Source organism: Aquarana catesbeiana, linkage group LG03 (assembly GCF_042186555.1).
Source record: "Aquarana catesbeiana isolate 2022-GZ linkage group LG03, ASM4218655v1, whole genome shotgun sequence".
NCBI classification, from domain to species: domain Eukaryota; kingdom Metazoa; phylum Chordata; class Amphibia; order Anura; family Ranidae; genus Aquarana; species Aquarana catesbeiana.
In genome coordinates this window covers 184,152,378-184,180,360 of record NC_133326.1, presented here as the reverse complement: position 1 = coordinate 184,180,360, position 27,983 = coordinate 184,152,378, and the positions used below count along the sequence as shown (strand labels likewise).

At 41.5% G+C, this 27,983-nt stretch overlaps 1 protein-coding gene and 2 long non-coding RNA genes across 4 annotated transcripts in view; 2 read left to right on the top strand and 1 right to left on the bottom strand.

Annotated features, from left to right (window-relative positions):
* The window catches only part of PTPN12 (protein tyrosine phosphatase non-receptor type 12), a 121,675-nt gene extending 95,628 nt beyond the window's left edge, over positions 1–26,047 (top strand). The window contains exons 13-15 of one of the 2 annotated variants that reach the window (XM_073619592.1): positions 5,003–5,931; positions 15,612–15,716; positions 25,248–26,047. In XM_073619592.1, coding sequence (XP_073475693.1) covers positions 5,003–5,931; positions 15,612–15,716; positions 25,248–25,312 — 1,099 coding nt within the window. In that variant the 3' untranslated portion in view covers positions 25,313–26,047. The remainder of the gene's footprint in view (positions 1–5,002; positions 5,932–15,611; positions 15,717–25,247) is intronic. The other variant, XM_073619593.1, reaches the window with a different exon arrangement.
* The window catches only part of LOC141131845 (uncharacterized), a 67,754-nt gene that overhangs the window by 26,808 nt on the left and 12,963 nt on the right, over positions 1–27,983 (bottom strand). The window lies entirely within an intron of this gene.
* On the top strand, positions 44–1,885 carry LOC141131843 (uncharacterized). The gene is made up of 2 exons (XR_012242817.1): positions 44–1,569; positions 1,801–1,885. It is a non-coding gene; the product is annotated as an uncharacterized lncRNA (long non-coding RNA).

Here is a 27,983-nt window from a genome sequence, read left to right as displayed (position 1 = left end):
ACATAAACTTGTGTGCAGCCTTTGCATGTTTGTTAATGTTTAGTTCCTGAAAACATGCAAATTGCATTTTTTAATAAAAAAGGGGGGGGGGGGCCCTGCTATCTTGGCTTTTTAGGCTAGGTTCACACCTATGCAGGTTGCGGTTGTTGCATTTTCCTGGCGCATTTTTTACACACGTATGCATTTTTAATTCTTTTTAGGGTGGGAGGGTGGTGTTATCAGGAGAGGGAAACCAAGGGGAGAAACCAAGAAAAACCAGCAGAAACCTTTCCATTAAAGTCTATGGAACCAAAAATGTAACCTGCTGCAGGCAAAAATGTCCCTGACCCTCTGCAAAAACGCACTTGTTGAAAAGGCACAGATATGAACTTGACTCATGGGAAATGATGTTCAATGGACTGTAGTTCGTTTCTACAAATCTGAAAAGCACTGTTTAAAGCATAGGTGTGAGCCTAGCCTTACACGAGTACGCAGTTTGTTTTGTGTGGATGCTTTGGGGTGAATGAATGCCATGATTAATGTACATAGTTGTTGCATTGACGTTTTCTCTTTTTTTGCTGGCATGGAGACAAGTTTCGGAGGTTGTATTTCACCCCATTCTAGAAGTGGGATTTTTGGAGTTGCCAATCTCTTCTTGCAGCACAGTTTGCATTAAGCACATGGTTTATATGATGTTTGAATGTTTTCCCCCATATTTGTGTGGGGTTGCTCCTACAACCAAAAAACACGCCTGTAGTGTGTGCTTTCTCACTATGGCAAAAACTTTTTTGGCCATACTTCTCTGGGTCACGGGAGTGCCCTTGTGTGGGCTTGTGTGGGCTGCTGTCGGCTCATGTCGCAGAGCCATTAAAGCCTGGATCCACCCAAAATTACCTGACCGGCAATGGCTCAGCCTCTCAGCACGCCATTGGGAGCCTTAGCCAGCCTCCAGCCTGGCGCTCCAGTGACTATGGGAGGGGCAGAGCAGGCTGAGAACTGAGCAATCAGTAGTCATGTGATCAAGTGCACTCCTGTGATCCCCATGAGAAGTGGGGCCAAGAGCTTTGGTCTTGCGTCTTCTCTAAAATGACACTAAACAATATCCCTATTCGCTAAAAATCCATCTGCATCCACTACTTAATTGCCCTGCAATCTATTTTTAAATGAACTGGTTTCTTACTGGGTTTTTCTGCATCCTTTGTGAGCTTCTGAGCCTCCTTCTTCTTAAATTGTGTAGAAAAATAAATAATCATAAATAATCACAGACATGCCTCAAAACTATTTTCATTTAACATTCCAACCTTCTGGCTTTAAGAAACACACTTAAAAAAAGAAAGAAAACTGTAATCAATTGCAACTGTTTTTGCAGATCAAGCAGAGGAAAAAAATATGGAATCGCTAAAATCTGAGGAAAATATTATGGAATCACCACGTACTTTGCAGTTCTAAAACAAACATCTGCTTTACATTACATCCTGAAAAATGATATTATCAACTAACGTCCTTTCAATTGATGGAATAAGAAAAGTGTCCAAAATCTCAGTATAAACTTGTGCATTTATTGAAGACTTAATGACCGTCCTCTCCCAGGTACCTTTACCTGACATGCAACCCCATATCATCAATGATTGTGGAAATTTGTATGTTTTCTTCAGGCATTTGTCTTCATACATTTCATTGGAACGCAACCAAACAAAAATTCCAGCATCACCCTGCCCAATGCAGATTTGTAATTCATCCCTGAATATGACTTTCATCCAGTCATCCACAGTCCATGATTTTTTTTTTTATCCCACTGTAACCGTGTTTTTTTCTGTTTAGGTGGTAATGATGGTTTTCATTTGTACAAATCAAATGGGAAGGTTGTTAAAGGGAAGTGTACTGGTAGACCAAGGAAGACATCAAAGCGTCAAAAAAAATAAAAGCGTAGAAAACTTAAAGCAATATGCCTTGAAAACATAAAATACAGAACAAAACAAATGAGGAAGAAATGGTCAGAAACTGGAGTCAATGTCTGTGATCGAACTGTAAGACATCACCTAAAGGAAATGGGATTTACATACAGAAAAGCCAAATGAAAACATCATTAACACCTAAACAGACAAAAACACGGTTACACTGGGCTAAAGAAAAGCAATCATGGACTGTGGATGATTGGATGAAAGTGATATTCAGCGATGAGTTACAAATCTGCATTGGGCAGGGTGATGGTGCTGGAACTTTTGTTTGGTGCCGTTCCAATGAAATGTATGAAGACGACTGCCTGAAGAAAACATACAAATTTCCACAATCATTGATGATATGGGGTTGCATGTCATGTAAAGGTACTGGGGAGATGACTGTTATTAAATCTTCAATAAATGCACAAGTTTATATTGAGATTTTGGACACTTTTTTTTATTCCATCAATTGAAAGGATGTTTGGTTATGATGACATTGTTTTTCAGGATGTAATTTGGCGCAGATGTTTCTTTTAGAACTGCAAAGTACATGGTGATTCCATAATATTTTCCTCAGAATTGAGTGATGCCATATTTTTCCTCTGCTTGATCTGATCTAAGTGTTTCTTAAAGCCAGAAGATTAAAATGTTAAATGAAAATAGTTTTGAGGCATGTCTGTAATTAGGTTTTTTTTTTTTTTTTTTACACACTTAAACAATTAAATTAACATTTTCCAAGCGTGGTGATTCCATACTTTTTACCAGGGGTTGTACAAGCAGTGCGGGTTATTTTACAGGATTTTCATAGCAGTTTGTACAGCGCTTTACTATATAAAGGAGACAGTACAGTTACAATACAGAAGGATTAGGAAGGCCCTGCTTGCAAGTGCTTACGATCTAATAGGGAGGGGCAGGTTGTACTAATTGTGAAGGATGAGCTGATGGGAGAATTAAAGTTTTTCAATTGTTCGTTTGAGGCATCATGGGTTTCCCTGAAGAGATGAGTTTTCAGGAATAACCTAAAGGTGGACAGAGTGGGAGATAGTCCAGATTAAAATAAAAAGTTCCATGGGGAGATGCTCTGGAGAATTTGAGGCAAGCATGGGAGAAGGGGACAGAGCAGGAGGTCTTGGGAGGAGCGTAGAGCAAGGTTTGGGTCATTTATTGATACAAGATTGCTGATGTAGCTTGGGGCAAAGTTGTAAATGGCTTTGTATGTTAGTATTTTGACTTGTATTTGCTGGGTGATTTGAAGGTTAGTTGAGGTCATGTGAACTGCTTTATGGGGTTGATTTACTAAAGCTGAAGAGTGTAAAACCTAGTGCAGTTCTGAAACCAATCAGCCAAGTTTTTTTTTTTTTTTTTTGTCAAAGCTGAAAGCACAAGTTCACCTTTTGGGAGCATGTTACATGTTCCACCCATTTTCGTTCATTGATTCTTCCTGTCAGATTAAATCCGTTTGCCTATACAGGATGTTGTCAGGCACACAGATACACTGACAGATCTGCTGGAGACCTGCATGGCACCAGCGATCTGTTGATCACTAGTGCAATGCTTTACAGGCTCCAAAAAAATAAATGCACTTTTTTTTTTTTTATATATATACCAACTGCACCAGATTTTGCACGCTCCAGTTTAGTAAATCAACCCGTGTGCTACACAGTCCATAGTCCATCTTGGAAGTGAGAAAGGGTGATTGGAATGTTTTTTTTTTTTTTTTTTTTTAAACCCACTTTCACATTTGACTCTTTCAGAGACAATAACCTGGTTTGAGAGCTATCTTTTGTGTATATTTTAGATGCAATTTTCTTTCAATCTTGAACACATACTGTGTCTAACTGTCGTTAACTGTTTTTACTACAAAAGCTTACTGAAAGCAACTGTCCTCTTTAAGCAGGATTACTTTCAGGAAATATAGTTCCCTGTGGTCATAAGTTCTGTTCTCTCTCTAGTTTTTTTTTTTTCACAACTATGCAGCCATATTTGTTAGTGTTACTAAACCCAGGATCCCGCATTCACTATATCTGGTGAATATTTTGGTGAATATAAAACTGCTAAATACCTTTTTCTCATCAGCTGTCTCAGTGTCCGGGCAAGCACTGGTTAAAGCTTGTAGGAGGAGTTTTCATTCTCCTCTGACTGTCCTATGACCTGTCTGCATGACCCCTAATGTTCTGTTTGGACAGTGCTAATTGGCCCTGTGCTGATCACATGCACCCTCCCAAAAACAAACACTCTAGCAATACACACCAAACTGAACATGTGTAGAATGCCTCCAATGCTCTGTTCTATCAGCAGATGGATTGGGGACAGTAAAAGAAGGGGAGGCTCTGAGCCGACAGGATCAGCCTTTTTACACTATGCAGAGGATTGACCCCTCAGGTTCCACAGTAAAAATAACAAGCATGCTTTACAGCATATACAGACTGATTTTACTGTTGTGGGTTTAGTAACACTTAAACAGTTGCATCTGCAAAGCACTTTTTGGGTGTAGAATAGAATCAACGACTCAGATTTTTTTTCTCCCTCCATTCTTTTAAATGTAGCATGGAATACCAGCCCAGTGTTCTAATGCAAGTATTGTCACATAGGTCTAATATGTGAGCACTGCAATGTTTCTATTTGGTTTCCTGGAAGAAAGTGAAGTGTTGTCTATTTTTGGCATATGGGCTGCATTCCACAGCCTTGGCACTTTAGCTCTTATTTGATGTTAGAACCCCACGCTCTGTTGCTGAAAATTCAAAACTACTGGAGGGTTTTTCTTTGGGACTGTGCCAACAAATTTCTAAAGCTTTGAATTAATTTCTTTGTCCTCCTATTACATTTGTAGTTTCAGATTTGCTGTGAATGTTTTAATGAGGTCAAACTTTTTGTAAAATAGAACTTTAAGTTTTATTTTATTGTTAATTCATACATTGGAATTGTTGGACTATTTATGTCGGTAAAGATGTAGATGCTGCAGTCAGCGTATGCCATTGGTGTGTGTTTGTGTGTGAATATATGTAAGTGCAATGTGACAATATCTCCGTAATGATTTATATGACAATATCTTCATAATGATTTATATATCATTTTTAATATAGCTGCCTGGTTGAAGCAGATGTCAAGGAAGAAATTCTGCAACCGCCAGAGCCTCATCCTGTTCCTCCGATTCTGACACCCTCACCTCCTTCGGCTTATCCTGCTGTGACTACAGTGTGGCAGGACAATGATCGCTATCATCCAAAACCAGTTTTGCATATGGCATCCTCAGAGAATACAACAGACATGAATGAGAACTATAGCAAATCTGGAGCTGTGTTGGCAAAGAATGAGCCTATTGAGAAGAAGTTAGAGCGTAAATTAAGTATTGAAATAAAAAAAGTACCTCTCCAAGAAAGTCCAAAAAGTTTTGAAGCTAGTGCAGGCTTGCAAAGAGGACTTGGCATTAAAATGAAATCTGCTTCATCCTATGCAGTTGACCAGTTAGCTAAGCCTCCAATGTCAACCTCTCTGGAGTCTCTCTCTGTTATGTCTTCAAACCCTTGTATTGACTGTAGGAGTTTTAAATCTGTTAAAACTTTGGAAGATACACCTCATCAGAGAAGTTGCAACCCTCCAAGACCAGACCATCTCCCTCTAGAGAAAGAACTTTCTGTTTCTACTAACTTTGGCAATGAGCAAACAAAGTGTAAAAATGTGTCTTCCTCTGCTGATAAACATTTAGATACCTATTCCTTTGATAGTAAAACTGTATTAAATAGCAGTGTTCTTGCATCACAGACAACGAGTCTAAGTGATCACAGCAATGCACCAACACCTCAAGCACCGTTATCCTTTACCAATCCTCTTCACTCTGATGATTCGGATACAGAGGAAAATAATTCTTATGGATCCATGACAAAAAGCCTGTCTAATATATCAACCGCAAGTGCCACTGTTTCTGCAGTCTCCGCAACAGAAAGTTCCAGTAGAAAAGTAGTGCCCATGTCCATCGCCAGGCACGATAAAAAACACACAAGTGCTGAAAAAGGTAAGTCTTACCTTCTTTCTTCAAGTTTCATTTTGAGACACGCTTTTTATTTCTTACACAATGCACTCCTCACTATTGTTTTTGCGAAAATAAGAGACGGTCTTAACTTAGAAATAGGTCATGTCCCTTAGCATTTTGTTCACGCTCTGGTTCTATTGCAAGGGAATTCGACTTGAACCTCTTCTTGCTGACGGTACGCATGCATGCGGCCTCTCGGCGGATAAGCCTTGAACCTGCATATATGCGTACCAGAATGTAAACATGGCTGTGGCGAGCCCGTCCTGCGTGCTCCCGACAGCTAACCGAAAGCTTCCGATCGCTAGTATCGATTGGGAGTTTTCCGCTCATGTGACAGCCAGTCAAGGCATCAGAATGCTCTGGGAGGTGCTGGCGTTAAGGGGTTAAAGTGAACTGGTGCTTTCAACTTTACCTCCCCTCCCTGTAACACTGTTTACTTTTTTACACAGAATGATGCAATAGTAGCAGATTGGTGTCCTGTTTTCCAGATAGTATTTTGCTCCAGAAGCAACTTGGCTGACATTTTCTGATTGCAATTGCTGACTATCGGGATGAATTCTGAAGTACCTGGGCACATTACAGATTGACATTTGTTTTACCCTGCAGAGTTAGACTGTCACTGAATTTTATTAGGGATGGGAAGAGAATGCAACCTTTGTCAATTTTTTACTTGTGTGTGCATTTGAGAAACATCTGTTCCAACTGCATGCAGAACAGCACCTTGAAATTTGAGTTTTTGATGCTCTTCTGCATTTTAGTGCTAATTGGATCAAAACAGTGCAATTTTACCACCTTAAGTGTAGGGAACAGTAAATGTGCTTCGGGGAATGGTGTGACTGTAATGGTGTAAAATGTTAGCCGTGGTTATGTATGGTTGCATTTCAAGGCCTACATATAAATACTTTCCTAGCAAAGATCAGATCAAACTTTTCTGTCTATTTTTCAAGTGACTTCATCCATCACTAAGTAAAACAATCGGTAAAAAGCCATACAGTACCTGTACAAAAGGTAAACACTTAAAGTGATACAAAGTCTTGTTTTTTTTTTCATTTAAGCCCCGGTTCACACGGGGCGACTTAGCTGCCTGACAAGTCGCATTCCGTTCTGTACTACGGAACCGTTCTAATAGGAGCCTCGGTGAGTCGGCCTGCAAGTCGTGTTGCCCCTGTTTGAACCGGCAGTAAAAAATAACACACATTATACTTGCCTGCTGTGTGTAATGGTTTTGCACAGAGCAGCCCAGATCCTCCTCTTCTCAGGTACTTTGCCGGAGCTCCTGGCCCCTGCCGAGTGCCCTCACAGCAAGCAGCTTGCTGTGGGGGCACCCAAACCGAGCCGCTGCTTTGTGTGTCCATTCAGACGCTGAGCCGATGCCCCCACCCCCTCTCTCTCCTCATTGGCTCCCACCCCTTCTCTCTCCTCATTGGCTCACTTACTTGATTAACAGCAACGGTAACCAATGGCGCCCTGCTGCTGTCTCAGCTAATGAGAAGGGAGAGTCCTGGAAAGCGAAGGCTCTCGTGCAATATTGCTGGATCGAGATGGGGCTCAGGTAAGTATTAGTGGGGCTGCTGTAAACAGAAGGGTTTTTTTTTACCTTAATGCATAGAATTACTGCGCAGACATGTGCCATTTTAGTCTCTTTAGTGCACGGTTGGCTGGTGCATCTACTCTCCGCCGCCTCCTGGCCACTCAGCACAGTAATCTTTAGACATTTTGGGTTCTCACTGCCTACAGTGGTTTTGTCATAGAAGGCATAACCCCCAGTATACATGGTGAATCATAGGCACAAGAAGTCAGCAGGCTTTCCAGATCACACTTTGGGGGGGCAGGTTATTGCACTATTTCCCCTAACTGTCCTAATTTTAATAGACCAAACTATTGTTCTGAGTCACTACCCTCTTTGAACGGCTCCCACATCCACAGCTCCTTCTGGTGCACCCAATTCATCCAGCCACTATGCCTGATTTTATAGCTACTCTGTTTGAGGCCTCCGATTAAAGAGGATGCAAGCAGTGTCCATCTCTGATTCACCTTACAGCTTCTATGCACCTTGAAATGAAAAGAAGGTTCCTCATCTGGCTCAGAGGACTCCGCTCATGTGGAAACCCAATCAGCGGGTACCTCTCAAGCATAAGTATCTGATTCCCATCTTTACTATTGTAGTGCACACACATCTTACCCTGGAACCACCTGCATCAATCCAAAGATAACAAACCTATGCTCCTTAGATGCCTAGGCTAATTCCCTACACACTTGATCCTGTCTTGTACAGTAACTGGCCTCATCCTAAAAAAAAGAAAAAAAACTTCATCTCTAGCTAGTGATTTCCTCAACAATACCCCATTGAGGAGGGGTTCTCAACTTCTTCCCACCCAGCCATTGCACATATATGGCTGGGTGGACCTTTCGTCATTCTGAGTGGACGTACAGAAACGTCCCTCCGAACGTGTGCCCCCTCGAGCCCTTGCAGTGGCGTGATCCTCTGATGGCTGTGATCTCCGGACACAGCAAAGACCGGATCAGGATATGGGTCCTGTGATTGGCCCTCCTGATCATGTAATGGCTGTGTCCAATCACAGCCTTCACAGTGTAAACAGACACGTGTCTCTGTCAGTTCTCCCCGCTGAGCTCCGTGAGAGATCGTGGGGGAATTGCAGATACCCTGTACACAGTACACAAAGCACTACTGTCCCTTTCCCCATAAACATCTGTAGCAGTGCACAAAACATCTGTCAATGTCCCCGTGAACAGCTGTACTTGTGCACAAAAACATCTGCAATAGTGTTCCATTGTGACATCAACATCTATCTGTGTCCGCCGGTTGACGATCAACATCAGTCAGTGTACAAAAACTTCTGTCAGTGTACCAGTGTCCCAACAAATAAATAAAACATTTAAAACGGCCCATGCTCGTGTGCAAAGGCGAACGCACATGTTGGTCACGTACGCATACATAAACAGCGATCGCACCACACGTGAGGTATCGCCACAGCCGTCAGAGCGAGAGTATTAAATCTAGCACCAGACCTCCTGTGTAACTCTAAACTGGTAACCAATAAAGGCTTATAAAGCATCGCCTATGGAGATTTTTAAATACCAAAGTCTGGCGCAATTTTAAAGCATGATATGTTTTAGTATCTATTTACCCAGCGCAACACCATATTTTATATTTTACCATTCAATGTGGATATTATATTGATTGTGTGTGTGACAAAATGCACCAAAATGTATTTATGCGTTAGTGTGTAAAATTGCGTTTGAAAAACTGCTGCGCAAATACTGTATGACATAAAAATTTGCAAAACCCACCATTTTATTCTCTAGGGCCTCTGTTACAAAAATATATAATGTTTGGGGGTCATTTTCTAGCAAGAAATACAGATTTTTACTTGTAAACAAAGTGTCAGAATAAGGTCTGGTCTTCAAGTGGATAATGCCTGAAGGTGCTCCTTGGATGTTGCGCTTCTCTAACGGCCAGGATGTGAAAGTCTCACACGTGGTATCGCCGTACTCGGGACGAGTAGCAGAATGTGTTTTTGGCATGTAGTTGCAAGTATGCTTATGCCATGTTTGAGAAATAACTTGTTAATATGACACTTTTTGTGAAAAAAATTAAACAATGTAAATTTCTTCATTTTCCAAATAATTGTGGGAAAAAATTACAACTTCAAAAAACTTGTCATGCCTCTTACTAAGTCAGTGGGCATCAACCCTGTCCTCAGGGCCCACTAACAGGCCAGGTTTTATGTATTACCTTGGGGATATGCAGACTAGAATACTGTAATCCCTGAGCAGCAAATGATATCACCTGTGATGTATTTCAGTTATCTTGCAAACCAGGCCTGTTAGTGAGCCCTGAGGACAGGGTTGATGACCACTGTATTAAATACATTGGGCTGTCTAATTTCCTAAAGAGGTATTTTGGGGAATATGCTGCCTTGACATGTTAGGACCTCAAGAAATGAGATGGGTTCGGTCACAGATGTTGACTCCAGTTTCCTCCAATTTGTTCCTCATTTGTTTTGTTGTACGTTTTCAAGGCATATTGCTTTAAGTTTTCTGTCTTGACACTGTGATGTCTTCCTTGGTCTACCAGTATGCTTGCCTTTAACCACCTTCCCATGTTGTTTGTATTTGGTCCATGTTTTAGACACAGCCGACGGTGAACAACCAACATCTTGTGCAACACTGCGTGATGATTTACCCTCTTTACCTACATACTAACAAGCAGATTTAATCTGATGCAGGTGTTAGTGTTTGTAATGAAAATTTACGGGGTGATTCCATAATTTTTTCCTCAGAATTGAGTGATTCCATAATTTATTCCCTGTGTTTGTTCTATAAATCTAACTGTTACTGGCCACCACAATTATTTTTCTTGATTTCTTTTAGTGTTTCTTAAAGCCAGAAAGTTGCCATTTGAAATGCCTTTAGTTTTTGGCCATGTCTGTGATCTGCTTTTTTTTTCTACAACAATAAACAACTGAAGGAACATCCTCCGGGACTGGTGATTCCATAATTTTTGCCAGGAGTTGTATACACTGATTTGGGTTAATTTTACTAAAGAAATGTTTCAGTATAAATTTTGGTCAAAATTTATGAAGAATTATTTATGTGCAAACTTTTAAAACGGAATTTTTTTTTTTTTTCAAAATTGTTTTTTATTTTTATTCTGTAGCGCAAAAATTAAAAACACCGGTGGTGGTTAAATACCACTAAAAAGAAGGCTCTTTGCAAAAAATTATAAAAATGTAATTTGGGTACAGTGTTGCATGACTGAGTAATTCTCATTCAAATTGTGAGTGCTGAAAATTGGTCTGGGTAGAAAGGGTGTGACAGTGAAATTGAGGTGGTTAAAGACATGTATACGCTGTCCCATCATCTTTGCCTGAGTTGATGGTGGTTCCAATGCTTGTGCACCCAGGGAGAAGTCACAGTAGGCAGTGCTGTTGTACTTTTGTAGTGGTTATGAAGCCGGTGTCGGTTGGCTGTCCTCTCTAGGCACCGGAAACTGTCTGGAGCAGTAGGGACATAGAGCACGTCCTATTTGTTGCCTGGGCATGTGAGTACTGTGTCTGAGAGGAAGGATGCTGGTAGCTTCGGAGACATATTGGGCTAATTGTGTGCTGACTAACCCTAGTTTGGGAGGGTTAGCCCGCCTGGCACAGCCCTATGTTGGTCCAGCATGCCTGGAATGGCTTCCAGAAAGCTTGGTGGGAGGACACAGCTGGGAAGGGTGCAGAGTGCAACTGTTGGGTAATAAAGACAATAGCCGCAGCTGCTGTTTTCGCATTCCCCGAAAGACCAGCTGTAACATGTGCTTCGGAGCCACTGCCTCTGTTTGGTATTGTAGCCACGGCAGGGACGTTTTCCTCTGCTTATGCCATTTAAGGATGACTTGACACCTGTCTTAGCAGGCCTGAAAGGAAAAATTAAGGATAAGCTTATCTCAGTTCCAAAGAACAGGAAGAAGCGGGAGAGGTCTCCCTCACCAGACCCCCATCGGGATATAGGGAAGAATGAATAGACAGATGAAGAGGTGGTTGCTGTAGAGGCTTGAGGAGGGACAGATGTACTCTACCTCTGCAGAGTCTGAGCCTGATAAAGTATAGGGGTCCTCGTTTTCACAAGCTCAGACGGTATTCAATCCCTCTCTGAGATGGTTCAAGATGGTTTTGGGTGACCTTTGGCTAAATCTTCATTAGTCAAGTATTCCTCTTTGGGGTTTCTATACCTGCCTCAGAGTTCACAGATCTTTCCCTTGCATCGTGTCTCGAAGTATTTTAGTATGGTGAATGGCATCACCCGGATGGGGTATTTATGCAGTTAAAGCAGTAGTAAATTCTTGAGAGAAAAAAAAAAATCTCCTGCAAGGCAATATCACCCATGGGTTAGTATGCACCACATACTAGCACATTATGAGAAACTTACCTCAAGATGAAGCCCTCCAGCCACACGCTGTCACCGATGCAGGTGCTTCTATCTGCATCCAGTCTTCCTCTTGGGTTCGGGGACTCAGACCACTTGTGCGCGATAGACTCCATCACGGCACACAGCTCTGAAGGATCGGCACGAGTATGCCATTCCTTCAGAGCACATGCGCCGGTGACATCATTGGCTGCTGCTCTCCTTAATATCTCCTAGACGGTGCCTCTTTAGGAGATATTCGCTTTACCTACAGATGAGCTTTATTATAAGCTTACCTGTAGGTAAAAATCACAAATGAGAGTTTACTACCACTTTTAAAGAGGTTTTCTCTCCTTTATCAAATGGAGGAAAAGCTTTAGAAAAAATTAAGTATGCCCATAGTGGATGCAGCGGTATCTTGTCTTAATAAGTTTAATTGCCCAGTAGATAAAGTCTAGGTCTTTAGGAACCTGGCTGACCAAAGGTTTGAAACCATGTCAATGTCAACTGTTACCTGCAGTAGCAGCCACTGGCATTTGCCAAAGCCTTAAGGATTACATTATAGGTTTAATTAAGAGGAACCTAGCAGAGACACTCTGATGAGGGATTAGCAGAGCAACCCCAAGCTCTGTGTTTTGTAGTAAATTCCCTAAAGGACTCTGTCCAACAGATTTCTTGTTTTACTCTAGTGTCCACATGTAGAGGGTTCTATGGTTGAAGGGCTGGTCTGCAGAGCTGCCATGTAAAAAGTTGCTAGCAAATTTTCCGTTTCATAGGGAATGCCTGTTTTTAGAAGATTTGGAAAAATACATCCAAATGGTGGAAAGTGCTCCCACTTTCTGCTTAAAGCAGAGTTCCGTCTTTTTTTTTTTTTTTTTTTTAAGTCAGCTGCTGACTTTTAAAATATGGACACTTGCCTATCCAGGGCGCTCACGATGTCGACATCCGAAGCCGATCTATCCCTTGGCTGTCGGGTGCTGCTGCCGCCATTCTCGCTAAGGGAAGCCTTGCGGCTTCACTTCCTAGTTCCCTACTGCGCATGCGCATCTTGCGCTGCTCTTTTACACTGGTCCCTGCTGTTTTCTGGGACCCGTGTGTCTCCCAGAATAAGGTGGGGGAGGGGGGGCGCGCAATGGGAAGTGGCGTAGATATCCGCGGGTGGCTCGGGTATCTATGCCTGGAAGTGGGAGCAAATGCCTGTATTAAACAGTTATCTGTTCCCCTCTCCCCCCTGAAAGGTGCCAAATGTGACACCGGAGGGGGGAGGAACCGGAACAGGGGAAGTTCCATTTTTGGGTGCAACTCTGCTTTAAGAAAAAGGGCAAGCTTCTGGGCTATAGGGGATCAGCTGCTTCGGCGGCTGGTTCCCCCTCTTCTAGGCAGTCCTTTTGGTGCCACCAGCTGTATGGGTCCAGAGGGAAAGGGCAGGGTCAGGGGCAAAGGAGGCCCTGGCTAGTTAAGGCGGATAAACCAGATTCCAAGTTCTCTCCATTAAGGGGCGCCTCCACTCGTACGGGTGGTGGGGGGGGAGGCTGCGAGCATATGCAGAAGCCCTATCACACTGCCATTTTCAGACAGGTGGGTTCTTTTCAGTCTCCCATGGGTACAGGTTGGAGTTTAGGGCTTTCCTCTTCCTCAGTTTGAGATTGAAAGTTCCTGTAGATCTGTGGAAGAAAGCTTTGCTGTTGCAGGTGCTCAATCGACTATTGACTCTGGGTGTAATCAAGGAGGTTCTGGTAACCAAATAATTCCTCTGGTTTTACTCCAATCTATTCATGGTCCCAAAGCTGAGCAGAGATTTGCAACCAGTCCTGGATCTCAAGAATCTGAATGAGTTCCTCCAAGTTTGGTCTTTTTGTATGGAATCGGTTTGGTCAGTGGTAGCCACACACAAGCAGGTGAATTCTCTGTCTTCCATAGACATCAGGGGTGTTTATCTCCTTGTGGCCCCTTTTCCCGTACATCAAAAATTCCTATGGACCAACACTTTCAGTTTGTGGCCTTGCCCTTCAGTCTGGCAAACACAGCCTTTTGGGTATGTACAAAAGTGCCTGCCCTGTTGAGAGTTTGGGGTGTTTGCATCCCGTGGTATTTGGATGACCTGTTGCTCAGGGAACAGTCGACTTTTCGGTTGATGCAAAATGTAACGCTTCATAATTAGTACGCTGAAGAGTCTGGGCTGGATTCTCAATCTGGAGAAGTCAGAGCCAGCACAGAGCCTGGAGTATGGGTGTTTGTTTATAACGGTGTTATTGCTTCTGGGGAAAAATGTGGAAATATTTTTTGAACTTGTGTTAAACCTGTGTACTTGGGTGCTGTCCTAGAAAGTCCCTGGTTTTTACTTTGTAGTCATTTAGAAATCGCACATGAAAGTTTGCACATTGAAAAATACAAGTGTGTGTGTATGTATGTATGTATGTATGTGTGTGTGTGTATATATAATTTATATAATTTTCTCAACTTGGCAATAGACTGCCCAAAAGTCTAAGTCAATGTTAGCTACTCTTTTGAGAGAGACCAGTTTTTGGTAAGTCAAAGTATACATTGCCTGCACACCAAGGTGAGGCTGCTTACACACATGTTAAACCCTACATACAGGTTTAACCTGTTTCTAAAGGTGAACTTGGCCTTTAACGCTGAAAACCCAGGCAAATTCAAAGTGCATATGTGGCTATTCTCATGGATTGAGCTCTGTAATTACTCTGAGCAAAATGTATTGTATTTAAAGTAGACTGCATAACATTTTGTTTTCTAAAGCACTGTTAAACATTTCTCAAGTATTTTTTTTTAAATAATCATTTTTACCTTTTTAAAAAAAATGTTTTATCATCATGGTGCTGCTGAGCTCCTCCCAGTCCTTTTTTCAGCTACTTCCTGTCTACATGCACTCTGTTCAGTGACTGCTCCAATTCATTACTCTGGAACAATTTTATAATAGCAACAACAGTGGACTGTGACTACTCAATTAGGGTTGGCATGGTCACTTGTGGTCTGTACCAGGGGCACATTAGGATGAGAAAGTTGGACCACAGCTAGGAAAATTATCATGCTACAGCATCAAGTGTCTAAGGACTCTCCTGGTAGAATTACCAGGTTTTCCTTGGGAAAAAAAAAAAAAAGGATTTTTAAAATATTGATATGTTAAAGCTTATGGCAGTTTAGTGATTGTGTTTAGATCTGCCTTAAAGCGGAGTTCCACACCATCTTTTGAGAGGGACTTCCTGTCCCACTTCCTCCTTCCTTCTCTCGGCCGCCTAGGTGGCGACTCTTTCCCCCCAGGTTGCCCCTCCCTCCCTGCAATCTTCTGGGACACGTCACAGGTCCCAGAAGATTGCCAGGTCAATAGAGTGCAGCGTGACATGTGCCGTGCGTGCGCGGCCGTGAAGCTGCAAGCTGTTACGGTCGGGTGCCCACAGTTGCTATGACAGCGCTATGGGGAGGAGGAGGAGGAGCGGCGGAGGAGTGAGGCTCTGGGCGGTCGCATCGCTGGACCGTGGGACAGGTAAGTGTTAAAAGTCGGTTTTAACGTACACGTTTTGCAGCTGCTGACTTTTAACAAACTAAAAAATGGGTTTAGTTTAGTTCCGCTTTAAGTTAAAGGACAAATTTCTTCTTTTACACAAATGAAAGTGTAAAGGTAGAGTAGCAAATAGTTGAAACCCTTTTAGGTGTTTTTTGTTTCAGTTTGTATCCCATAGGGATGACTTCCATTCTCTTACGTTGTTTTTAATATTTTTTTGTACATTTTCTAGATCATGCAAGAGACCAACTAGCTGATGCCATTCCAGATACTGCACTGCAAAATTCCATTGACTTGAAAGACCATTTGAAAACACTGCAGAAGAGTTCAGACATTGGTACATTTTTTGTGATTTCTCCTCTATAGTGCAAGAAATGGTGGTTAATTTTTTTCATTTCAGTTTAACTTACACCTTTATAAGGGCTTATATAGACTTTTATTTGCTGCATTTGACCTGTTTGTGGAGCATGCTTCAGATGCAAGTCGGGCATTTTCAATTCTTTTTTAAAGGATAAGTGCACATATTATTTTTTGCCCCTTTGCCTTTACTTAAACAAACTCCCCCACCCCCCATCTGATGTTACAGCTTCACACAATATGCTCATGCCTTGGCATTGTTGCACTTAAATCCCCTGTTTCACTATGCTCCTTTTTGGGTACAAAGTGACCTGCTAAATCTAAAAAGACATTTCCTGTAGTGATGCACCGAAATTTCGGCCAAAAATAGGTTTTCAGCGTTGTGCCGAAAGAAAAAAGGTGCAGAAACCGTCCACGATTTTGCCGTGCTTATGGTGTGTTTTTCATAGGTCATTTGACTCAAAAAATGAACCAGAAACGCAACACCATGCATTTTTTATGCGTTCTTGCTGCGTTTTCAATGGGGAGGTGCAGTTTTGGTGGGGTTTTTCTTTTTTTTCTGACCAAAAATGCAGCAAGCAGGATTTTTAACATCGCTTCAAAAGGTGCCGATAGTGGCCGACAAATTCATATTCATTTAAATTCATGATATTAAAAAGTCGAATATAACCTGTTTTTTTTATAAATGCCTAGTAAGTAAGGTTGAATAAAGACAATAGTCCATCCAGTGTAGGTGTTCGTGTGTCAGTCTATAATTTCCCATATCCCTGCATGTTGTGTTCTTTGAGATACACATCCAAGGGTCTTTTTTAAAAAAATATCCATACTCCCTGCTGCCACCAGCAATTGTGGAAGAGTTCCACAGTCTTATTGCTCTGACAGTAAAAACCCCCCTGTGCAGTTTAACGTTAAACCCCTTCTCCAATCTCATTGTGTGGCCCTGTGTCCTCTTACACTCCCTGAGACTGAATAGTTTTTCCTATGCTGGGATCGCCATTGACATATTTGTAAATCGCTATCATGTCTCCTCTCAAGCGAGAATAAATTTAGTGCTTGTAGTCATTCCTTGTATTTGAGGTTGTCCAGGCACTTTATTAATTCCGTTGCCCTTCTTTGAACTCTCTCCAGTTCCAGCACATCCCTTCTGAGGACTGGTGACAAGAACTGGATGGAGTACTCCAGATGTGGCCTAACCAGAGTTTTATAAAGTGACAGGATTATCGTTTCATCTCCGGAGTAGATCTCCTCCTCCTTTTTTATGCATGCTAAAATTCAGCCTTGGTAGCTGCAGCTTGACATTGCATGCTATTTCTTAGTCTGCCATCTACTCGGATCCCCAAATCTTTCTCCATCCTTGATTCCCCCAGCGGTTCTCCCCCTAGTGAGTAGTTTGCATTTGTTTTTTGCCCCCAAGTGCATTACTTTACATTTCTCCACATTAAACCTCATTTGCTATGTAGTTGCCCACTCTATTATTTTGTTCAGGTCTTTCTGTAAAATTTCTATATCCTGATGTGAAGTTATTGCCCTGCTTATTTTTGTGTCGTCCGCAAAAACTGAGATTGAGCTATTTATCCCAGCCCCTATCATTTATAAATTTATTAGAATTGGTCCCAAGACAGAACCTTGGGGTACCTCACTTACCACTCCAGACCAGTCTGAGTACATGTTATTTATCACCACCCTTTGGACACGCCCTGTTACCCAAGAACCAACCTTATGGTCCATGCCTGCAGACCTCTGCTTGTAAATTAAGTGCTTATGGAAATGCAAATCCTTTTGCAAAATCCAGATACACTAAATCCACAGGCCTTCCCCTGTCTGGATGGTAGCTCACTTCCTTATAGAATGGTAGCAGATTGGTCTAGCAAGAATGACCTTTCGTAAACCCATGCTGATTACTACTGATACGTTTTTCTTTTGTAAATTTTTGGATATAGTCCCTTTATCATCCCCTCCAATAATTTACCCACTATTGATGTTAGGCTGACTTGCTCTATTTTGAATAATGGTACCACATTGGCTTTTCTCCAATCAGCTGGTACAATTCCTGTCTGTATGCTGTCCACAAAGATTAGGAACAATGGTCTAGCTATAACCTGACTGAGTTCTGAGGACTTTTGGATGTAAGCCATCTGGTCCTGGTGATTTATTTGTATTAAGTTTATCTTGTCTTTCCTTTACTCTGCAAATTTAAAAGATTTCAGTTTTTTGTTTTTCAATTGAGTTGAACAGTTTATAGGTAACAGTAAAGGTGGAAAAAGTTCTGAAATGATTTCTGTCTAATTTTTTTTTACATCACAGAAACCTGACATTTTAATAGGGGTGTGTAGACCTTTTATATCCACTGTACCATGGGGTCGATAGTGAAATAGTATTTTTTGATATTTTTCTCAATCTGTTTTATTTAAAACTCTTGTTACACCGCTGTAGCCCCCTAAGCGAAGCCATTTCTATAGGGATGGACCCCTCTGGCCTCCCTGACCTTAGTATTGTATATTTTAGTTTCAAAGGATCCCACCAAGTTCAGCAAGGTGAGACGATAACTGGGTTTCCCTGATGGGAGTCCCTATATCTGGGCCTCATATAATCTTATTTTATTTCGTTTTTGAGTGTTAACAAATGTACTTGCACCTCTTCTTGCTCTTCAGTGAACTCAGGGCATCCAGAATTGGGGTTATTTAGATGATCGCCTTCTGAAGACCTTATTGTTCACGAGACGTTTCAGACGCTTCAGCCTGGGTGATCAACAACCAAAATTCTGCTCCCCGACCCTCTTCACCTGGAATACTTGGACTTGATTCCAGACACAGCTCAAGCAAAAGCCTTGTTTCCAGAAACCAAACTGTGTTCTCACAGAGCTTACACTTGGGACCTGAGATCAGAGGTACCCCTCTGTTATGAGCGTTCTGGGCCTCATGGTGGCCTCCTTCAAGGCTTTAACTTTTGTCAAAAATGTTTACACCTTTCCAACAAATTCTTGTTGGCATGAAACAAGCATGCTCCTGCTTTCAACCCAACGATGCTCCAAAGTGAGGAAGTTTAAGTTTAATGGATCTCCAACCCAGCCTTGACAATGGGGAAGGCCTTTTGTTTTTTTTTTTTTTGTTTTTTTCTCCTTCTGCCCTATTGCTGGAAGGTGTTGACAACAGATGCCAGTCTTTTTGGGCTTGGGAGGAGTGTTTCAGTCCCTCGGGGTTCAAGGAACGTGGTCACCAGAGGAAGCAAGGAGCAAGCAATATCCTTGACTTCAGGGTAATAAGGATGGATCTGCACCACTGGGCCTCCTTCTTTTTTTTTTTTTTTTTTTTTTTTTTTTTTTTGGGACATCCAATCCAGGTGCAAATAGCCATAGACACAGTTGAAGCCTACATCCAATCACCAAGGGTACCAGGAGTCATGCAGCCTTGAGGGAAGCAAGCCAGATCATCTCATAAATGGTGGAACACTGTCCAGTGATCATACCTTTCCACGTTTAAGGAGTGGGCAGATGACCTCCTGTCTCAAGCCCCCTGTTCCATTCTGCTTCTCAGTCACTGGCTTAATTTCATGGCCATTGAAGCCAGTGATTGAAGTTTTGATGGTTCTGAGAAGTTATGAAGGTTCTGTGAGATAGAGAGGTATCTAAGGGGGTCATTCCTCCTTTGTCAAAAGCAAGGAAAGCCACTTCCAGAAGGAAGTGCACAGGCACATAAATTCCAGAGATTACTCTGTGCCTCGAATTCTGACAATCCTGCAATCGGGACTTGACCAGAAAGGAAAGGACAGGTATCAGCTTTGTCTATTTTCTAACAACCCCTACCTTGTCAAAACCTTTTTTCAATCTGTATCTCTGATCAGGACACCCTTACAGCACCCTGTGCTTCCTTGGGAACTCAATCTGGTTCTCTCTGCCCTTAAAAGAGAAGTATGTGTTTGTTGTTGTTTTTTTTCCCTCCATTATACTTGCCTAGGTGGATGCAGCATTGGACCGATGCTGCATCTGTCCCCCGCCACCTCTGCACTGAGAACTGAGCCAACAAACCCCGCCAATGGCTTGGTTCCCTCAGCTCCCTGAACGGAGAGCTGCTGACTGTCAATCAACAGCTCTCCTGCTCTGCTCCTCCACGCTCATTGGAGCCCTGAGCTGTGGAGAGACGGGGAGTAGTCAGTGGCTCGCTGAAAGGCTGAGACAGGCTTTAGTCCAAACCTGTTCACTTCATGCTCTGGTGTCTCTTGCATCCTAGCCTTAAGTTTGTTCTACTTTATTTTTTTTTCCCCTCATCACCATAAAGAAAATCTTTCCTTTACATTATATATTTTTTTTTTAATTTTTAGATCCAGTGACCTGATGGATCCACTCCTGGAAGGCTCAGCAGGGTGCTGTATATAGCTGTGGCACCCTACCTCAGTACTTCTCAAAAGTCCTCAGCTGACTGGGCTGATTGATGGAAGGAATTGTGCAAATATCAAATACCGTGATGGTTGAATGTCAGTCTGGAAGAGTGGGCATTTTTAGGCAGGCTGGTTTAGCATGCAGACCACTTCCCTGCCACGCCTCTCCACCTCATCCAATCAGAGAACACTTTGCATTCATTGGGAAGATGAAATAGTGGAGATCACTGGAGTAGCGGTGTCTACTACAGTAATTTCCAGCTTCCACAGGTATGGTACATGCACATTTACATTGTTCCAGCTTGGACCAATGTAACTATGTAAAAAAAAAATGTCATAACCTGGAATTAATTTTTGTATTCTAGTGATTCGAAAAGCCATCTATTACATTTAAACCTACCTTGGAAATTTGAATCCGATGGGTGAAATCCCAAATAGAACGTGGTAAAGTTGAAAAGCCCATGTTCTGCTGCTGAATGATCTCCCCTGGCAACCAATTCACATCTAGGTGGCTGCACTGGATGCTCTTTTCAGGCACGTTTTGTAGTGCGTCTTCGCATGCAGTTTTCATGCACTTCATGCTTTTTTTTTTTTTTTCTCTTTTAAACACACTGTATATTGCTGGTTGCTAAGGAGCGGGCCGAAAGCTGTCCGCTGCATCCCTAGCCAATGAATCATCTGCTGTCCCTCACTGACAGCTAAATGTAAAAAAAAATTGCTGGCAAAAAAAATCATGAAAAAAAAAAAGGCCTTTTATTAAAAATGTCCCCCGTTGTAGCTCCGTGTCTTCTTTCTCCGGTACCAATATCTTCTAACGATAAGCCCCGCAGACCCCCACAAAAGAGGGAAGGAGGCCCTTGTCCCCATCAACAGGGCACCCATCCCTCCCCCCACCCCCCCCCCCCCCCCATATGTTAAGGGCATGTGGCCTGGTATGTTTTAAGACCTAATGTACACAGGACGCTGAGGCAACCTCTTCTGAATGATTTTATTTTTTTTTTTTTTGAGACAGCTTGAAACCGGCGTTCAAAAACACCCGTTTAGCCGTGTTTGCATGCCGCGTTTAGCTGTGTTCGCGTCTAGGAGCATTTATTTAAGATTATATCATAAGACCCTCCCACAGCACAAAAAACAGTATTTAACTATTTCAGCCATTCTGTGAGACCAGATTGAGTAGCAGCAGCTGAGAGAGCAGTGTAGATCCCATAATGAGCATATGTGGGGAAATGCTCCTGACGTTGCTGTTGATGAGGCTGGAAAGATGTCGGAAATTGCGTTCCTTGCTAATGGACTCATCCATTGATTGTGCAGCGCATGTCTGTAGGATATTTTTCCAACATGTATGTACAGCTAGTTTGTGTATTGGAGCATGGGTCCATGAAGCATTGCAAGCAGTTACAAGTTTTTAAAATATTTTTTTTAGTGGTTTTTCATCATTTGCTATCATTTTTAAGTTTTGTAATGTAAAAAAATAGGGCACCTTTAAAAACTCTTCTGAACGAAAAGGCAACGAAACGCCAGTACCGCGTTTAGACTCGTTGGGCATCTGAACGCAACTGCCTAAAAACGACATTAAACGAACCTGTGTACATGTACACATAAGATAACATTGGATGAGTTAAGGAGAAGCTGAAAAAAGCATCCAACTGCCTCTGAACGTCCGTTTACCAGCATGTAAACCAGTACATGAGGCCTAATAAACTTACAGGTGATACTCGAAAAATTAGAATATTGTGCAAAAGTTAATTTATTTCACTAATTCAACTTAAAAGTTGACACTAATACATGAGATAGACTCATTACATGCAAAGCCGTGATTTGTCATAATTGTGATGATTATGGCTTACAGCTCATGAAAACCCCAAATCCACAATTTTAGAAAATTTAGAATATTGTGAAAAGGTGCAATATTCTAGGCTCAAAGTGTCCCACTCTAATCAGCTAATTAAGCCATAACACCTTTAAAGGGTTCCTGAGCCTTTAAATGGTCTCTCAGTCTGGTTCAGTAGGAATCACACTCGTGGGAAAGACTGCTGACCTGACAGTTGTGCAGAAAACCATCATTGACACCCTCCATAAGGAGGGAAAGCCTCAAATGGTAATTGCGAAAGAAGTTGGATCTTCCCAAAGTGCTGTATCAAAGCACATTAATAGAAAGTTATGTGGAAGAAAAAGGTGCACGAGCAGCAGGGATGACCGCAGCCTGGAGAGGTTTGTCAGGAAAAGGCCATTCAAAAGTGTTGGGGACTCTCACAAGGAGTGGACTGAGGCTGGAGTCAATGCATCAAGAGCCACCACACACAGACGGATCCTGGACATGGGCTTCAGATGTCGTATTCCTCTTGTCAAGCCACTCCTGAACAACAAACATAAGAAGCTTCTTACCTGGGCTAAAGAAAAACAGATCTGTTGATCAGTGATCCAAAGTCCTCTTTTCTGAGGAGCGCAAATTTTGCATCTCATTTGGAAACCAAGGACTCAGAGTATGGAGGAAGAATGGAGAGGCACACACTGCAAAATGCTTGAAGTCCAGTGTGAAGTTTCCACAGTCTGTGTTGATTTGGGGAGCCATGTCATCTGCTGGTGTTGGTCTACTGTGCTTCATTAAGTCCAGGGTCAATGCAGCCGTCTACCAGGAGAATTTGGAGCACTTCATGCTTCCTTCCGCAGATGAGCTCTATGGGGATGCTGACTTAATTTTCCAGCAGGACTTGGCACCTGCCCACACTGCACCAAAACCTGGTTCAATGACCGTGGGATTACTGTGCTTGATTGGCCAGCAAACTCGCCTGACCTGAACCCCATAGAGAATCTATGGGGCATTGCCAAGAGAAAGATGAGACATGAGACCGAAACAATGCAGAAGAGCTGAAGGCCGCTATTGAAGCATCCTGGTCTTCCACAACACCTCAGCAGTGCCACAGGCTGATAGCTTCCATGCCACGCCGCATTGAGGCAGTAATTGCTACATATGCTTATACTTTTCAGAGGTCCGATATTATTCTGTACAATCCTTCTTTTATTGATTGCATGTAATATTCTAATTTTTTTGCGATGGTGGATTTGGGGCTTTCATGAGCTGTAAGCTATAATCATCACAATTATGACAAAATCACGGCTTGAACTATCTTGCATTGCATGTAATGAGTCTATCGCATATATTAGTTTCACCTTTTAAGTTGAATTATTGAAATAAATTAACTTTTGCACGATATATATACAGTATCACCTGTATATGTTGTAGAGCAGTATTTCTCAACCTTTTTTCAGTCAAGGAACCCATTAAAATTATGGACAGTCTTGAGGGACCCCAATCTAAAATGTAAAAAAACTTTTCTAATAGTTTTACACAATGCAGCAACATCCACATAATGTTGGAGGTGATTTATTCTACCGAAGCAAATACACTTTTGCACACTGGTACTAACTAGTATTCCTAGGTTTCTCTACTCCCTCAAATCTCTCCATCAGTCAGCTAATGTCACCCCAATACTGAGGGAGAGGGGCAGAGGAGGGTCAAACAAGGATGCTGTGGAGACATCAGACATCCGCCATATCAACTGATGACGTCATTGGTTGTTAGGATGCCTCTGTCTAGAAAGTCATAATGGTGTATAATGAAAACCTGTGGCTTTGTGTGAATAAAAGGCAGGCTTGATCCATCTGCTGGCTTATATACATTTTTTGATCAATTTTTAGGCATTTTGCCAAGGCATCCTGGTTGAAAAAAGGCTGTTGTAGAGAATTGTTTGTTTTATATACCATTCAATGTTTTACTAAATATGCTTAAGTGCTTTCTGTCTCTAAACTGTAATTGGTTTGCAATAATTCCCTGCTATCTTTGTGGACTATAGAAGAAAGGGAGGTGTTGTATGTCTTAACACACACACACACACTCCCTGTCTGAGGGTGACAACACTTGCTCAGTATATTTGTCACCCTAGGACAGGGAGTGTGTTAATGGCAGGATTACAAGGTGAAAAAAAAAACGTGAAAGAACAAATGTAGCCACTACATCTAAGGAGCGGTAAAATGCAAAAGATAACTTTTTGTTTTTGGATATCGATACACTTTAACTTTTATCCAACTCAACCTTAGTTTTGGGTTAGTTTCAGCTACTTGAACTGCTTTTAGACCCCTTTCACACTGGAGGCATTTTTTAGGCACTTTAGCGGTAAAAATAGCATCTGAAAAAACCCTCATCTGCAATCCCCGAGGGCTTTCACACTGTGGCGCTGTGGTGGCAGGATGTCAAAAAAAAAAAAAAGTCCTGCAAGCAGCTTCTTTAAGGCGCTTTAGGAGCGGTGCATACAATGGGCAATGAAAGCAATGGGCAGCGGTGCTTTGCGGGCACTTTTAACCTTTTATTCGGCCGCTAGCGGGGGTTAAAAGTGCCCCGCGAGCGTCTGAAAAGCGCCGCTAAAACTAGTGTTTTTTTTGGGGGGGGGGGTTTCTTTTTTTTTTTTTTTAATTTTTTTTTTTTTTTTTTCTGTTTTGTGGAACACAGCCTTTTGTAATGGCCACGTTTTCCTTTTCACTTTACATATTTACTTTTGAGAAGATTAATTTACCACGTCAAACGGATACAACTTGATAGTATTTGTGTACAAATTGAGAGCATTTGGGTTTGTCCTCATATTATATGATTTTGGTAAATCTACAGGAAATTTATACAAGACTATTGTATGGCCAGCCCTAGTCGACTGATGTTCCCACAAATGCTGTGCTACTTGTTTGATTACATCTGTTATCATGGTACTATATTCTACCTATGTCAAATAAATTCAAACACAAACCAGAAATCCATCTGGTCTAAGATCTACCAGTGTTGGATAAGCATTTGATTTGCTCAAAATAATGGGAATAAAGTTGAACACTGAGTGCCTCATGCTTCAAAAAAAACCTGAGCCAGACTTTTTAATGATCAGCCAAGGTACAATTACTGTACATTTATGTAATGAGCTATGGAGGAATATGTATGTTTTATACACAATTATTTGAGATCAGTTCTTGTAATCAACCAGTTTTTTTTTTCCTTGCACTAGAATTGTTATAAGGAAAGGCTTATTGATTGCTATGAGCAACAAGAACTGTTTTTTTATTTTTCAGAATTTTCAGTGATGAGTGTTTTTCTCAGCAGGTTTCAGTAACAGCGATGAGACTGGAAGATCGGGGCATTCAGCTGCAGACTGCACGCAATGACTCACAAAATTTCAGTCATTATTCTGTGAACCCAAGCAAGATGTTTTGCCTTTTTAAATGGACAGAATCCTTTGCATTACACGATAGCCTGCCTGTTTGTGGAAGACAGTACCATACAAAAGTGCCACTAAGAAAAAGTATTCCGTGACCATTCAGTGTATAGGTCTGCCTACACAAGGGGTACACTACTGTATAATTCCATATAAAAATATTTCATATTTAAGATGGATTACTCCAGTATCAGTGCTAAACATTTTTTGCTGGGACCATATACCTGCCTTATATAACACTTTAGGTTAAAACAGAAAAAGTATTACCTATGATTTTGTAACTTAATGTATTATTGCCTTAATGTCTTTTAACCCTGTTACACCGCTGCTTGTAGATCTGTTAATATAGTGATACTTTTATGATAGTTTACAGACTACTTTTTTGCTAACTTTCTGATTACATTGTATGCATTATTTTGTATTTGTACAGGGCTAGTAGGTATATTTGATTTAATTGTAGACAAAATATTAACAGAAGATGTAAGAAATCCTGGGCATGGTCTTAATTGTTTTCCTGATACAGAATGTAAATTATTGGCCCTGTTGTTTTTAGGCTTTTCTTTTTTTAATCATAGCTGGATGACAGATGCCAGCATTACAGAATAACCGATACGATTGTAATACAGTTTGTAAATTGTAAGCTAAAGGATATTTTTATAATATACTGTTTCATTGTCAAACCCCATTATGCGTTTTTACTTGTGCGCTATAAATAGAAAACTTAAAGCTGAACTGTAGGCAAATATAGCACACAAGTTTATTGTAGCTGTGCTATTATTACATGCCTATTGTAAGTGCCTTATTTGATTTGGTAACAGCCTCATGCAGTCTCCTGTACAGTAAAGCTGAAGAAGAAACGAAACACCATATCAATTAGGTGTTCTACAGTGCAAGTAATGTGCTGAAAGGAGGAGAGAGCAGAGAGTCATCAGTGTGCTGCTTCTCCTTTAACTGTCCAGTCTCAGAGAGGGGAAGAGACCTCAACAATCTGCCTCCATGGTCATAGTCCTGTCTTTCCCCTCTCCTGCCCCTTGCTCTTTACTGATGCGCGGCCTTAGGCCCCTTAGTGGTCCTATTGGATCGGCCTGTCTGTTTTTTAAAGGTGGACCCGATTGGACCTTTTATTCTCTATAGAGCAACAGATGTAAACAGACTTATGTCCATTTACACCTGCCTACCTCCAATGTGATCCAGCAAAAAAAAAAAAACCTAAAGGAATCCGTTCCTCTCCATCTGGCTGAATCGGATCGGAGGGCAGTCAGGTGTAAATGGACACCTGGTCCATGTACATCCAACCACCCAAAGAGCAGAGCAGGCTGTGTCTGCTCTGCATAAACTGAGTGGGCATAGACCTGGCATCAGCAGACAGATCCCCTGCTGAGCAAACCCAAGTTTAGCTGAGTCTTTCCCATGTGAAAGATGACTTACTAAGCAAATGGTAAGGTGCAGGTGTGCGTTGCATCAACAGCAGAATATGTGCCACTACTTTCAAAATTTTAGGGATCCTTGAGGTAAAACCTTGTGTGCAGCAATGCTTTGACCTTCAAATTACCATTGATGCAAACGCAAAATGACCTAGCTTTTACATACATGCGATATGTTATAAATAAGCTTTTTAATGGTTCTGTTTGTCTTTAAAGCACATTTCAGTTCAGTCCATGAGTGCTGAATAAAGATCAGATGTTGACTGTAGCTTTTAGCAACTTTCAAGGACTGTGGGATATAAAGAGACCTTGATAGTGACCACAATAAATAATTCTGAAGAATATCCAATAAAGATAATGCAGTGCAATTTCATTCTGTGTATTTTATTCCACACTCCTCAAGTGCTCAAACCCTTTCAGCATCTTGATTCTGTACATGCATCTCGTTGCCACACATACAAGGCACCGCCTATGTCCTGTGCCCTTATATGTGCAGACATCCTGAGGAAGGCCACTACTGGACAAAACCCATAGGGAAGGTTGCAACGTGATCACATTGTAGGTGCCACAAAAATGTGGCTTGAGATATACAGTATATTTGCGTGATAAATGGCATTTGGCCATGTCCATTTTTTATTCTGGTTTTACTTTTGTAATACATTGACTTGCTTTTACTATAGGGGGTTAATTCTTCTTTAATATTGTGAACCATTTCAAACTTCTGTTTGGAATTAGAAAGTTATGAGAAGAAATGAATAGTAGATGAGAACATAAACATGATTAGACCTGCTGTTTGCCTTAACATCTGAGGAGTTTAAATAGACACTGAAGGGTTTAGCACTGAGGTGCAGGGAAAGAATACACACACTTTGGGTAGACTTGTTGATCACGGTTTTCTTTATTGGATGATTTAGTCTAGAGATGAGTTTGGGCATCTCACAAGCCAAACTCTCATTTTTTTTTAATTTATTTTTTTTCTACTGCCAGGTCATTTCTGGCTCGCAGCTTGTTGGAAAGAATTTAAAAAAATTCTAATTAGGACACTTGATCATTTTTATTTATTGCACATTTGTCACAAGGATTACAAAACTGATTTACAATTGAATGGATATGGATCTTTAATAGTGTTTAAAATATTGTAAATCTTATTTTTAGTATTAGTGATGTCTCATACATTAATTTTATAACCTGAATAAT